At 37.9% G+C, this 15,095-nt stretch overlaps 1 protein-coding gene across 6 annotated transcripts in view; it reads left to right on the top strand.

Annotated features, from left to right (window-relative positions):
* PPP1R9A (protein phosphatase 1 regulatory subunit 9A) overlaps window positions 1-15,095 on the top strand; it is a 149,715-nt gene that overhangs the window by 75,080 nt on the left and 59,540 nt on the right. For all 6 annotated transcript variants that reach the window (XM_052801729.1, XM_052801745.1, XM_052801723.1 and 3 more), the window contains exons 3-5: window positions 5,574-5,706; window positions 6,220-6,340; window positions 11,234-11,338. In XM_052801729.1, the coding sequence (XP_052657689.1) occupies window positions 5,574-5,706; window positions 6,220-6,340; window positions 11,234-11,338 (359 nt within the window). The remainder of the gene's footprint in view (window positions 1-5,573; window positions 5,707-6,219; window positions 6,341-11,233; window positions 11,339-15,095) is intronic.

The following is a 15,095-nucleotide window of genomic DNA, read 5'->3' as shown; positions in this document are numbered from 1 at the left end:
TTCTAGCACACCAGGGTTACAAAACCTTTACCTTGAATTTTCAGAAATAAGAAAATGTTGGGGAAAATTAGTAGTTTATTGGTCTTACATGGCATCATTATAGTGAGGTAGTGGTTGTGATGCCTACTCCCCTCCCCAGAGTGGATGCCAGAGGCATGACTTGCTGGCAAACATTCACTGTAAGTGTCTGTGCCATCTTTTGCAGCGCTACTTTCCTGTGATGATGATGGTGATCCATCTCGCCCAGATGGCGGGGTCGTATCTTAGGTGCTGTTTTTGCTTTCTGAACAGGCATTATGACAGCATAGCAATAGTGGGTGAAAAGCAACGGGTTTGTAATTGGTATTGCACAGTGATCACCAACGTATGTTGGCTGTGGCCCCTGACATGGAATGACCTCGTGTAATCAAGAATTGGGCATAAGAGAGACTATTTATGTGTATGTTAGACTTGAGTAACTGAAGGTGTGGTAGAATAGCTACTGCAACAAGGTACCATCCACCAATACACTGTTCTTGCACGGTTCTTTCTCTTTGGTGGCCACCAGGCATTGGAGGGGTAAAAAGCATAGACGGCAAGGCAGTCAGCAGCAGCTGAACCTGGGATCAGGTCTTGTCCTGTAGCACAACTTGCAAAGACAGTATAGGCATGTCCAGCTGTCGTGGTTTGGAATGTACAAATGATGCGCAGTGCAATTGCTCACCACCTGCCGACCGATACCCAGCTAGTCCCCTGAGCGGCGATTCCCCGCCCCCACTTCCCCGTTCCTGTACTAGATGGGACGTCCCATGGTATGGAATACACCGTTGGCCAGTTTGGGTCAGCTGCCCTGGCTGTGTCCTGTGCCAACTTCTTGTGCCCCTCCAGCTCTCTCGCTGGCTGGGCATGAGAAGCCAAAAAATCCTTGACTAGTATAAACACTACTGAGCAACAACTGAAAACATCAGTGTTATCAACATTCTTTGCATACTGAACTCAAAACATAGCACTGTACCAGCTACTAGGAAGACAATTAACTCTATCCCAGCTGAAACCAGGACACCAGCGTATACTCAATATGTCTAGGACTTTCTTAAACACATCAGATGAGACAGTTTTTATGTTGCAGAGTTTATAGTATGCAATACTAATAACATGGTTAATGTAGCACCAAGCTGGCTAGCCCATGGAGAGGATAGCCCATGTGATTCTTCATAGTTCATCTCCATTTCGACTTCCTGTAAAAAAAAAGAAAAAAAGAGTTGCCACTACCTTCTGGTTACTGCGAGCAAAATTCTGATTCTTGGTACTTGAGAGCTATGAGAAAATGCCCCAAACTTACAAAACTTGTCCTTTTTCCAAGAATAATCAGTTTCCATCTTTCTGGTCTTACTCATAAAATGAAGTATTAGAACCAAAATGTTGGGGTTTTTTCTGAATTAGAGTCTGCAACATATTTTTATAGTTAGTGACATGTCTTTTCTAGATTGTGCTCTGTCACTGGTCTATGAAAGACAAGCAAGTAGTCATGTATGTGTATGTATAATTTCCCTGGGGGTGCCACCCAGAGTGCCTAACAATAATACCTGCTTCTTAGATCATACAGTTTGTCATTATTTTGGTGCTGGATGAATCACTGATGACTCTTTTTCTTTCACTTTAGAGAAGACAGAAGTATGTTCTGTTAACAGCAGTGTTGGACTGAGCCCATCAGTTCTTCAGGATTTGCTTGTTTTGACATACGCATTGAGCGTTAGTATCCACTAGGTTGTCACTGCTGATGGTGGCCTTTTATTTCCACTGTTGCTGGTTTACAAGTGCTGTTGTAAATCCTAGTAAATGTCACAGGTGAATTCCATGGAAACTTTTTTTTTTCCTAAATACTGGAGAGGTACAACCAGAGATTAAGATGATGTATTGGATTTTCCTGAAAAAGAACTTTATTTAAGTAATGGCTCAGTAGACCTTATTGTAGTGGGTGCTTGGCCAGTGTGATGGCAAAACCAAATCTGTTAAATCACAGGGAATGGGAGAATTCCCATGAGTCTGAAATCCCACGCACACTCTGGGAAACACAGTGGCAACAGATGTGGTAAAGTAGGTCTACTTAAATCAAGTTAACCATACTTTGAGGAAAAAGTTATAACTTTTTTTTATTTTTAGCAAAGTAAAATCTTGAGTGACAGTTCTCATGACTGTACTGAGCAAGCAGTTCATTACTATGGTGGATAGACTGTTTCACAAAGAAAGAAAATTTCCAAGCACAAATTTTCTTTTCTGCGTTTTAACACCCAGAGATGGATTTAATAGAATCAGTCAACCATTAAATATGATTGTGCAAAATGAGGTAAATGACATACAAGAATATCTTCCTTCTTCCCCTAGTCAAAACACCTGTTGAAGGCAGTGGGGAAGATCATATGACCAGTGTACAAAAGATGGCGAGTTAATGCCAGGTGGGAAACCTAGACTATTTTACCCTGATGCTATCAGTGATAGATTGAATACTTGGGTAAGGTGCTAGATAAGAGTGGCATGGTATATTTGGAGACATAATGATAACTGTATTCACCATCAACAGCATCTTTAGTTCCCTTCTCATGTGCAAATCTAAATATTCCAAAACAGTAAGCAAGATCCAAGAAGCCATCTCTTCTGTCTAATCTGGTTTAAGAAAGATCATCCCAAACAAGAACTCAATATATGATTTGATGCTTTGAAAGAAAATTATCCTGAAGCATATCCAGTCACTTTGCAACAAATCTGAAACTGCTGCCACAATATACTAATACCAGTCATTGAACAAAAGGAAAAGAATGGGGTCAGTTAACATGATGAAAAGGAATCCAGAAATAAATATACTCATTTTGTAGCATAATTTTTCCCTATACCTCACCCTCATCTATTCTTTGTCTTCAGCAAGCAATATTTCTCTGCCTCTCTTACCATCCTTCAACAGCTAGTGACTGTATCTCCATTTTCCTTGATAACATCCACCTATGTTCCACATTTGAAACACAGGTCTCTCTTGTCATGTTGGTAAATGAGACAATCCAAGCTAAACTCACAGCTGTTGGTTTTTTACCCATACTTGCTTGCATGACTGCTGCATTTCGAACCTAAAGGTTTGTGGTCAGACCTTAGCTCAGTAATGCTTTAGTTGGGTCTAGCTCTACTGATTGATCCTTGGTTTGGTTGGTGTCAGCATAAATGAGGTTGGGTTTGGATATGGAACCCTTAGTGGGCATAGTCACCTCTGACAGCAAACCACAAAGAAGGGAAGCTGCTGGGGAGGTTACCGGCCAGCCTGCAGCAGGGCTTTTTGTTGCTGTTGAGTGGGCTCTTCTGCCTGGTTTGATCTGTTCTTGTGTCACGGTAAAGAGGGTTGCTGTAAGTTGTACATCTTAATCAAAAGATAGATGGAATGGCCTTCTGTCCTGTACCTGCTTCTTTTTCACTACATACAGGCTAGCATCGTTAGAGCTGCGGGTTGTTTTCTAGCTTGATATGGCCTACATAGAAAATCATGTTCATGATTCTTCCTGTCTTCAAGTGTTTTGAGAAGCAGCAGGCAGGGGTGCATAACATGAAGAAGGCTTTATCTTCTGTAAAAGAGGTCTGTGAAAGACATGGAGTAACAAAAGACTTTTCAGAACTCTTCTGTTGGGCTGTTAAACAGGTATGGACACCCTCCATTTTCAATTTTAACTGGGAGTTCAGACGCCCAATGGGTTAACAATAGGAACAGAAATTAATGCATCGTTCCAGGCCTTTACAAAATACCCGATGCAGATGCAGTTACTGCATCCACACACAGAAGCTTAGGGAAGGAGTTGAAGGTGATCACTTACATTTTGAAGGGGCTGGTTGTTTGCACAGTTTCTCCATTTGTGTGTTGCATGGCCAGAACTTGCACATAGATTTTGCAGGTTATTTTAGACCAAGTAAATTGTTACATTTCCTTACGCTTATTTCTGCATCAGTGTCTTTTGTCCAATCTTATACATACTAAAGCAGCATAAAATGTTCAGCAGCATTGGACAGTGTTTAGTATGTGACTTATTTTACTTAGGTTTTGGATATATTTATGAAGGCTTCTTAGGAGCATGATTTAGTTTAAAAAGCCTTTTTCTTGCATCAATATCACGAAAAATCAATGTGAGAGAGGTTTGTGGATTCTTGTAAAACCTTTCTCATCTCAGTCTTCTTGGAAGAGGCAATTTATTAAGTGTTTCACATTGATGTAAAATACAGGAGTTAAGATTTCCACAGAGTGACTAACATCTTTTCTGTTTCAACCACTCACTACTTTATATAAAGCTGGGAGGTTTTTTGCAGTAACTTTGCGGTAGCCATAACACCGTTACTATACTTATGGTAGTATTGAATAGTATTTTTGTATTGCAATTTTAAGATATTTACTATTTAAAAGAAATTAATCTGTACTGACAGGTTTTTGGGCAGGTGAAACCTCAGGTGGAAATGAGCCCAGCTCCTGGCATTGCACTGGGCAGCAAGCTGGCATGCTTGCTCCAGGGGCAGTTGTTAAGGAGCCTCCAAGCAAGGCTGTAAGAGAGCAGACTTCTTGAGACCTGAATATATGTTTTATGTTGTAAGAAAAACAGTGATACAGAAAAACATGGCTACATAATTGTATCTTCTGTAGGGTGCCTGTAAAAGAGGAAGAGGAAATATGGGAAATTGTTTTCCTTTATTTGAAGTAATGAACATGATATATGCGTGGGACTGAAGTTTGGTAAAATTATTACTACTAATGCATATTCTTTCATTACTGCCAAATATGGACAGTTAAGTGAATTAAGCTGGCAAACTCTGACCTCTAAAATCTGAAAATATGCTTTTCCTGGCTGTTTGAAGTTACTCAACATCTGAAAAATCTCTGATTGAGGGATATGTTCATGCGGAAAGTATGATGGAAAGTAGCATAAGGAATATAATCGGGTTAATGCAGTCAATGTTAAGTTACTGCTTTAGCGCTAAAATAAAGCTGTAAACCTGGTTACTTTCAAAAAATACCCATGGCTGTGTATATCGATCTCCTAATATTAAGTTAATACATACTATGGAGTATGATCTCTAATGGTATCCATAGGCAGCGTAAATGTACATTAGAAATCTTCAGGTCTAGCTTTGGTTAGATGAAAGCAAACTGGAACTTCATTAGGAATAGGGACTGAAACAGAGATTGTATACAGATCATCATTTCAATGTATTTTGCTTTTTCATGTCTTTACTAATCTTTACTAATAATTCACTCTTAATTAAATTGAATTATGTGTTTTAAATATTGAAATATATAGGCCAACTTAGTCATTCAAGATCACCTTCTGCATTTATAATAAGAAACAATAAAAATGACTTATATTCAATTTACTTTTGCAACCATACTTCTGCTTTATTTGAATGAAAAAGCACAAATGCAAAAACCTGAAATTTGAATGAACAGGAGAAATTTGTCTTTTAAAAGCCTTTTCAAACTCTGCAACATCAGAGCACAAAATCAGTAGCTATTCTCATGAGTTGGCAGTCTTTCTAGAGTAGATAGTTGAGTGATTTTTGATTTGTTTCCACAGGTTTTCAATACATATTCCAATGAAGACTATGACAGGAGAAATGATGAAGTTGACCCAGTGGCTGCATCAGCTGAATATGAACTCGAGAAGCGTGTGGAAAAGCTGGAGCTCTTCCCAGTTGAACTAGAAAAAGGTATGGAGTTTGTGTGCCATTTCCAGTTCCTGTGACACTGATCTACAAGTCTGAGAAATTCCACACATGCCTACAGAGCCTGTCTTGAATTTCCATGAATCTGTTCTAGTCACCTTGGCTTTTTGGATTTCAAGAATTTTTCGATAAGGAATTAAAGAAGCATTTCAGAGACATGCAGTTCTTTATTTCCCTGAGGGAATTGTTTTGTGTCGCTTGATTAACACATGGTTTTACACAGTGTTTGATGCAATGTTTTCATTCTCCACTAGAAGACAAAAAATCTTGATTGCTGTTCTGAGCTCTTCATAAGGGTGAAGGTGATATAAGAGTGAAGGTAGTATTTTTTGTGTATAATTAAAATGGTAGAATAGTAAAGTTTTTAAAAGGAAGCAAAAGGATATTAATGTTACTGACGTGGAAAACCAGGAGGAACCAAAGCATAAATGTTTATCTACCAAATAACTATATAAATCAAATGTAAGAAGTTTCTGCTTTTGCTTGCCTTTTTCACAGATGAAGATGGACTTGGCATAAGCATTATTGGAATGGGAGTCGGAGCAGATGCAGGCCTTGAAAAACTGGGAATATTTGTCAAAACAGTAACAGAAGGTGGGGCAGCAGAAAGAGATGGCAGGTAAACTAGACTCAGCATTTGGAAATTTTCTCAGCAATAGTTATTATGAATTATAGTTTTCATAGGAAAGAGTTGTTCGCTTAATGTATGTCATGATAAATCAAAGTTGTAAAATTTGGAGGCTTCATTGGTAAGGTCCAAATACCTGATGTGGTTATGAGAAGACACCAGTTCGGTGCACTGAGTTTTAACTGTTTAAGGAGAACAGATTTGCCAAAGATGTGTCTTCGTGACTACTGAAAACCCAGATGCTTTAGCGTGAGTAAAGCTGGAGTTTCCAAATTTTGTATCACTTTTGAAAGGAGTTTAGATTTTAAGGGTGTTGAGCTCCCACGTGTTCTTTTGTCTTCAAACCAGCTTTAAACAATCAGTACTTACAAAAAAGAGTTCTGCTCGGCATTTGATTTAGGAAAATAATTAGCGTATTTGAATGCTTAAACTCTTAATAAATACACCTCCTTTCAAGTTTACTAACACAGGCTGTTACTTTGTACTTCTTATTATGCAGTCTTCTGTTCCAGAGTTCAGTTTTCACCCCTGCAGCACTGAAAGTACATTAATCAATTGGAATAGGAAGCTGTACCATAAATCTTGCCCACTAAAAAAATAAATTGGTGTTTGTAGTCTTATAGGATGCTCATATAAAACCTGGTTGCTTCTAGAATTGCTTCCTTGGTATGTGCAGGTTAAAGAATTCCTTTTGAGCATCCAATATTTCCTATCATATGGGACAGAGTTATCTTTGTATTACACAACACCTGCCACAATCAGGCCAATGTTTCTCATTAAAAGTTAGAAAAACACTTTACTATGTAGTCATTTAATAATGAAAAGTATTCTTAAACATCTTCCAACCCATATAATTTGTTGTTTTGTCCCAGTGCATACCCTTTGTAAATTTGCATGCAAATAAAATATTACTTACCTGATACATTAGCAGTTAAGTCTACTTATATGCATTCTCTACTTCTCTTTTTAACCATTAGTGATTTGTTATATAGTTATGAGTAATACCAAACACAAAAAAAGGTAGATGGAGTAAGAATAAACTCTAAAAAGTTGATGCTGTCTTCTAAAAAATGTATTGCAGTAACATGTTCGTTATTGATGAACACCTATAACTTTTCAGCCAGACAAAAGGTTGTTCTGCTGTGGAAACCCCATACAAATTAAATCAGAAGGGGGTTGCAAAGTTTAATAACATTGCTCTGCAACTACTGAGGTATACCGTCTTCCAGATTGGGCTTGCAGGTATCTTTACAGATCTCGGCAGTAAGATACCAGGTTGAAGGCCAAGTACTGATTTATCACAGGCTTAAAAATTATGAAGGGAAGCGAAGAAGCTGACACCTCAAGATGTCATGACTTCATCCGTTACTTTAAATTTAAGTGAACGTTTTTCTGAAAGGTATGCTTGAGCTCAGCCAGAAGGCATTAAGCTCACGACTGACATTCTGTGTGAAGTTCTGTGGTTGAAAATCAGAGTCACTCACTACTGCTCTATGATAATCTGTATTTTCTGTTCCTCTCATTATTCACATGTTTGAGTGGGTACAGAAGTCAATGTTCAATCACATATCTCTTCTTTCATTTCCCTAGATGGCATCTGAAAGGAGCTTGTCAGCTGAGAAAAAATAATATCTTTCTTTGACCATTCTAATACTTGTGCTGGTTTTCAACTGGCTGAATGTTCAGTCAGCTGAGAAATAGCCCTCTGATTTTCTCTTTGAGAGCCTGACTGATCATTCACTTGGGAAAGGGATATGTAATCCTCTCAGTCAGGAGCAGCTGGTTCTGTAATAAAGTGCATCAACTGTAAAGGGTCCTGACTTCATCTTTGTGAAAAGCCTAGTTAATCATTAACACTGATAGCAAAACAAAGTCTCCTAACAGAAAATAAAACTATATTTCAGCAGTTTCATCAGATACTCTGTATAACTGCATAGCAATCTTCAACCAGGCTCTTCTGAAACTACAGTTTAAAACATTACAATATCTGTAGGATAACTCCCATCTTTTATTGAAAGACCCATCGAATCGTGATATAGAATACTTGCCTCCCATGGAAACCCAAAGTCTGTACAAAGGGGTTTCTCAGTGATTGAGCACCACTGGCTTGATTCATGTTGCTGCAAACAAACAGGTAGTGTTTAGTTGTCATATCGAAAGGCGTTGTGTGGCAGTATTTAACTAAGGAGGGTGCTTCGAGATGAATCCAAAGGCAAGCATGTTGATAAGCAATAAGAGAGATTATTAATAGTGTATAAAATATGAAATCAATCATTAGGCTGAATATGAAAAATAAAATCTTTTCAAATTATTGTGGTGATGAGTCATTCACATTTTAAAGTATTTTGATAACATTGAGAACAACAGTTTTGAAATATTACACAGTTCTTAACTTGAAAAATACTCTAAATGTTGTCTCTGCAGAGGTTAAATTTTTCAGTTCATCATACAGAGCAGTAATTATGCAAGTAATTTGTTCAACTTTAGTTGGTTCACTTCTGCAGTTGCTACTTCATTGAAGTGCCGCTTCACACAGGCAAAGATTTAAGTCATGAGCATTAGAAAATAATTGTCAGAAGAATTACCAATTTCATTAATGATAAAAGCAGTTAAACGTCTATAACTCGGGCTTCTCCAACCTGAGCCTAATTTTTCATTCATGTTTGAAATTAGATTTGAGAGACACAGGAAGCCTAGAGCTCTTGGTGGAGGGGGCTCTAAAGGGAAGGCTGCCCAGAGAACATGGCTGTGAGGATATTTTGGTCTAGATGGTGCCTGGGGTGGCTTGTCTGGGGGGTCAGGGCTAGGCTGCAGGTACAGAGCTACAGTGGGAGTGGGGCTGGAGAGGGGATGCCCAAGGAAGAGGAAAGTGGCTAGGAGAATATGGCTGTGAGAGTATTTTACTCTGGGCAGTATAGAATGAACATGGCAACAGACAAGAAACTTCTTTTTTAATTACATGTGATTATATAGTTTGAATAACAATTACGTTAATGGTTTGTTTTTTGATATGTATGTATGTTTATATATAATGAAAATATATGTATGTATAGAAAGAAAGGAGGTTTGGAGAACAGTGGCCATAAAAATAAGAGCTGAAAATGAATTTAGGAGCTGTACAAACAAGAAAGAAGGAGATACAAAATACACCTGAAGGACAAATGGAATCAGACTGAAATTGCAGCAGATCAAGACAGAGCCACTTACGGAGTTGAAGGCAACAGTTCTTTAACATGATGTTTCATCACCTGAAATACTGTAACTACGTATCTGTATGAACACTGCTAGTCCACTGCATAGTGAAGTATCTAAAGTGTTGTAGCTAAACCGCTGTCCTGGTTTCAGCTGGGATAGAGTTAATTGTCTTCCTAGACAAATCAAAAAGGAATCTGTTCTTCCACCATTTAGTTTTCAGCCAAGAGGGTGACCGCTTCCCACTCAGTGGGCACCAACTCCTTAAACTTCTTTTCTTGGAACTCCTGCGGCCATCTGACTGCACCTCATGTTTGCTAAAGTAAAAAAAAACCAACTAATTTTTACAGTATTGAAATACAATAAATATTAATGTGATTGGTGTATTTATTAAATGCTTCAGCAAAAATTGACATAAAATTCTGAGATTAAAATGCCTGATACTATTTTCAAGATAGGAGTTTACACGCTGTAGCAAAGGTCTTTTTTTACAGTGAAGGGAGATTCTGACCAGAACACAGTGACATTCTGTGGTGTGAGGCTGCCAAAGAACATATCTTGTATTTCTTACTCATCAGTGGAGTCCAAAGAACTGAAGATACTGCTTGAACACCTGTAGAACTGCAAAGCATTGCCCCAGACTTGACAGAGAATTCGGTGCTCCAAGTCAAAATGCTTACGCCCTCTTTTGAAGTCTCTGTTGTCCTCTGAAAAAAAATCTTATCACTAAGATATCCTAGGATATTAAATACCTTAATTTAGGTATTTTCATATAATTTAAATGGGATTTTTCCATAGCTGTTTCTTCGTTCCTTTGTAAACTGATCGTTTGGATCAGTAGCATCCATGTAAGTACTTGAAAATTGTTCCCTTTGACAAGTTCTGAATGTGTTTTGTTTTGGTGGTTTTTTTTAATTTTTGAAACTATAGGAGTTTGTGCATTTCTAGAGGACATTTTAGTATAGTAGTCCTCCTTCCAAGCATTTGTAATCCAGATGAGTCCAATGCCTGCTGTAGGGATTTCGTAGCAGTGTTTGCTTCAGATAAAGGCAGCATGTTTTTTATTCCTCCTAACTTTTCCTGCATCAAACAGTGTATCGACTGTAAATAGGCGTTTGGTTTCAAAGAGAGAGTCCTCATTAAAACAGTCCAAGGTCTTATTATTGTTGCAGCAACATCACACTTATACTGGGAATTCATCTTTTTGAAGCAAATTAGATGAAATATTTTAAGAGAGTAGGTCACAATTAAGTCTGATGCACAAGCTCTTTTCTCCACAGATGAGCAGGTTGTTTTAATTAAATACTGCATTTTTTTTCCATTAGCGTGAAATACCAGAGCTATGTCTTATGCTGTATTTCAGGATTGGCTTAGGAAAGAATGATATAAGAACTGCTCAAGTATCTCATTTAATTTAAGTCATATGACAAATTCAAGAGTTTGTGTTGCTGTACTTATATACAAGGAAAGTGACTGATTGATGCTATTAATTGTAATGGTAACTTTGAAGCTGGATTTATGAGATGTCTGCATGCAAGGAATGATGCATTTTTCACAATCATTTTATGACTGAGTTTTTGTTTGAAGTCTTTGTTTAAAATCAAACTAAAAAGATCTCTCTATGCTAAGTTTTGCTGAAAATTCTTCAAGAATTCACACAATTATTTATATATTTTTATTTTTCCCCGAAAGGATCCAAGTGAATGACCAAATTGTGGAAGTTGATGGCATCAGTCTAGTTGGTGTTACGCAAAATTTTGCTGCAACTGTTCTTAGAAACACCAAAGGGAAAGTCAGGTGAGTATTTTAGAAGAAAAAAAATTGTGATTGAATACTTAAGATTACCTGGCTTCTTTCACAGAAGTGTCAGTATGCCCAGGTGGAATCAGAGTTTTTTGGCCTCTTTGTGTCTTCTCTGCTTTTATCCCAAGACAAGGATAAGCTATGGTATTACAGGTTTTGGGTTTGGCTTAGATTTTTAAAATATGACCACTGAAACAAGCTGAAATTGCACATAGAAGATGACTCTTCACTGGTCTAGATCTTCATGGACCTCAAACTGTATTAGCTGGAATGACGAAGGTCATGGGTGTTGGTCAGATGGAATCTGTGCTGCCACTGATCTCCTCCCTGCTCTTCTACTGGGGAGACTGGCCATGTTACTGCCCCAGGTTTGGAGGAGTAAGGTAGGGAGCAGTCTGATACTTGCAGATGCCACCTCAGCACAGAAGAGAAGAGATTACTGGATGTAGTAGTGTTAACAGCTACCAGATCCCAGTATTAATTCATTGAGCTACCTGAGTCCCTGCACCATCTCTGAGTTTCTCTCTGTTCCTATGCTGTGGTTCATTGAAAGGCATCCCTGTAAAAATCCATAAAATAATGAATAGGCTAGAAAATGTAACATATAATACAAGTAAAATTCTGAACTAATGTAAATACAAAACTGTAAAATGTTTGTGAATTAACAAGAACAGTGTTTCCCTAGAAATTAACTGTTTTGCCATTTAAAAACCTATGCAGTTGCATAGCTATTCTGTTTAATAGCTTATTAATTTCAGTAAAGATTTAACTCTACAAAATAAATCAAAAAAATCTTTGACATATTGCAAAGCCACAGCCATTCTGTAGTCACCCTTCGATTCTCTCTCAAAATCCTCTCTAAGGAATACAGCTGAGTTCTTTAATGAGTTCAGGGCTGGCTTCTTTTGAACTGTGACTAAACTACTGGTGGTAATACATTCAGTCCCCCTCAGATGGTGGTGCTATATGCTGGCGTGCACAGTTCCACTGTATTTCCATAGCTGTTCCTGCACGACATTAAGGAATAACGTTGGGATGTGGATTCTGTGAAGAATCTTGGGGGGCAGTTTGATCAAGGTTTTATTTGAAAGAGGTTACTTAGGAAAAAAGGTATTAGAAATTGTAGTGTAATTACAAGTGAATATATTTTTGTGTAACATTTACAGTTTTAGTTACATCAGTACTATTTCTGCAAAGACTCACATATGCTGTGAATGTTCCTACTGACTTAACTATAAAAATGGGTATATACTTCATTAGGTTTTCTGCAGAGTTGGGACATTTGAACATGAAATCCTTATGACAGAGAATAATGTCTTCCTGTGTTTCGGTACACAGAGCAAATGCTATGTATATTTTATGTTTGATGTTTTAGCTCAAAAAAAAAAGAAAAAAGAAAGTGCTCACATAAAACATATGTATTATATACATTTATAATTGGCTTAGTTCATGTAATTATTATTACGTAAGTTACAGAATAGAGTACTTGCTTCCATGGAAAAATAATGGGTTTGGAGGAAGGAAGAAACATAAAACTATTTTCATACAGAATGCTCCCAGAATCTTCTCTTGGAAAGTAAATTACAGTCAGACTGGTTGCAGTCTAGACCCTTTTGTCACAAAATAGTGGACTGTAAAAAGTATTTCTTCATTGTTGTTGAGCTCACGTTGTCAAGTGTACTATGTATCCTGTGCACTGGGATCATTGGCTTCTGACAGCTCTCATTTATCAAAGAGAGATTTGTGAGCTTCTACATTTTTCTTTGTAAGTAAGCTTAAGATATTGAGCTTTCAAGGGAAAAATGACCCAGTGCATTAGTGTCACAACTAGATAAAAAACCCTCATAAAATAATATTAAATTAAAAATAAAATTTAAAATACATTATAATATGAATTATAATATAAAATAATATTAAAATATTATTAAATAAAACATATATAAGAATCTATATGCACACCGGCATACTGTGTGGTTAGCAGTCTCTTACTAATGTATATGTCTAATTAGAGGAAAGGAATGGGTAGAGTTTGGTGCAACTCCCCCCTTTTTTTTTATTTAAAACTTCATGGAAAAAAACTCAGAAAGACTACTCTTGCCCTTTATGCAGGCCAGCTGAGAAATGCATGATTTTTTTCCTGGTTTGTGGTAGGCTGGGAGCGAGACTTGACGAGATGGCTAAGCATGGTGTGATACAGGCTCCTGCCTGGCTTCTGGTCAGGTCCTGGACTGTTGAATTGTCTGATGCTCTGCTAGCGCTGATGAACTGTATTGGTTTGAGATACTCAAAATCAGAAATGGTTCCAGAAAGCTGGTTTTTTGAGACAGAGATTTCAGGGTGCTTGACATTTTGGTTCCACTGTAGGTTTAAACATTTGCTTGTAAAGTAAGCAAGAGCTAATATTGATGAATTTAGATACGAAAGAAAATTACATATTTTTATCTTGCTGTATGACAAAAGAGCCCTGCCTCCTGCTTGTTTTGTGGAGAGAACAATTGTTTTCTGACAGATCCTCTTTCCCACTTACACCTGTGTTAGAGCTAGGATGGAGAAATTCTTAGCCTCCACCCTCTTTGGCAGACAGTGCTTACCTCTGCACCTGAACTGCTCCAGAACCTGAGGGACAAAATAAGAGGATTTGCTGGGGCAAAATCCCTCACTTGCCCCCAGCTGTCAGCTCCTGCCTGTTGGCAGTGCAGGGAGCGGTGCTGCTGACCTCTGAGTGCACCATTCCCATGGCAGCTGCCATTAATGATCCATGTCACTGTGGGAGGCAGGAGCAGTGGAAAAGGTTGTTGCTTTATAAATACCTTCTGCCATTCCTGCGGCGGGCATCCCAGCTGAACTACAAGTGTGTAGGCAATGTACAGTCGCACACCCTGCCTAATTGAAGGCAAGGCAACTTCATGAATCCTTCTCTCACAGGAGAAACCACATACATACTTACTCTCATGTCTGCTGTTTAATAGTGTCAGTTTAATGGATTGTATAGAACTGCTTTAATAAGCATAGTTACCTTTGTGATCATAGCATAAACTGTGTGTAGCTTTGTTCTGCCTGGTGTCCTCTACGCACAGAGATTTGTGTGCGTTTCACTGGCATTACTTCACATTTATAACCCACAGCATTACATATACACAATCATTTTGTCTTTAGTCTATTCAAAGTGCATGCTAGTTTTTGTAGCAGGGGTTATTATGTGACATCAGTTGCAATGAAATGAACAGAATGACATTAAAGCTACTTCTTAGTTCTTTGCAATAAATGCAGTCAATACTTCTTCAGGGAGCTTGCATAATACCAATGCTTAGTGATTTATTTTTCTCCTTTGAGCCTTCTGAACACTTTGAATGATCCTGACAGTGGAAGTCATTGACCTAGAATAGATTTTTGCAATGTTTCTGCCAGAAAAATGTATCCAGACTGTCTGTAGCTGACACAGTAAAGAATGTGTCAAAATGAAGACCTGGCTTTTACCTCTTGAACTGTTCTAGGTGAGGGTGAGAGGTGGGGAAAGAAGAGCAAATATAAGCTTCTATGATTATTTTATCCATTGTTTGAAGCATTGGACTATTCAGAAGAGTTGTCATACAATAATGGAGGATCATTGACCCAACCAGTTTGGCTTCTCCAATGATAATAAATTCAATTATTCTTTCTTACGATGTTTTATAGGAAGATAATCAGCACCCACCAGATGTACTCTGGTAGCCTATGAGACAAAGGAAAGAGAGGGAATTCTTTCATAATC

The sequence above is a fragment of the Harpia harpyja genome, chromosome 1 (genome assembly GCF_026419915.1).
Source record: "Harpia harpyja isolate bHarHar1 chromosome 1, bHarHar1 primary haplotype, whole genome shotgun sequence".
NCBI lineage: Eukaryota > Metazoa > Chordata > Aves > Accipitriformes > Accipitridae > Harpia > Harpia harpyja.
This window is presented reverse-complemented; position numbering and strand designations above follow the sequence as displayed.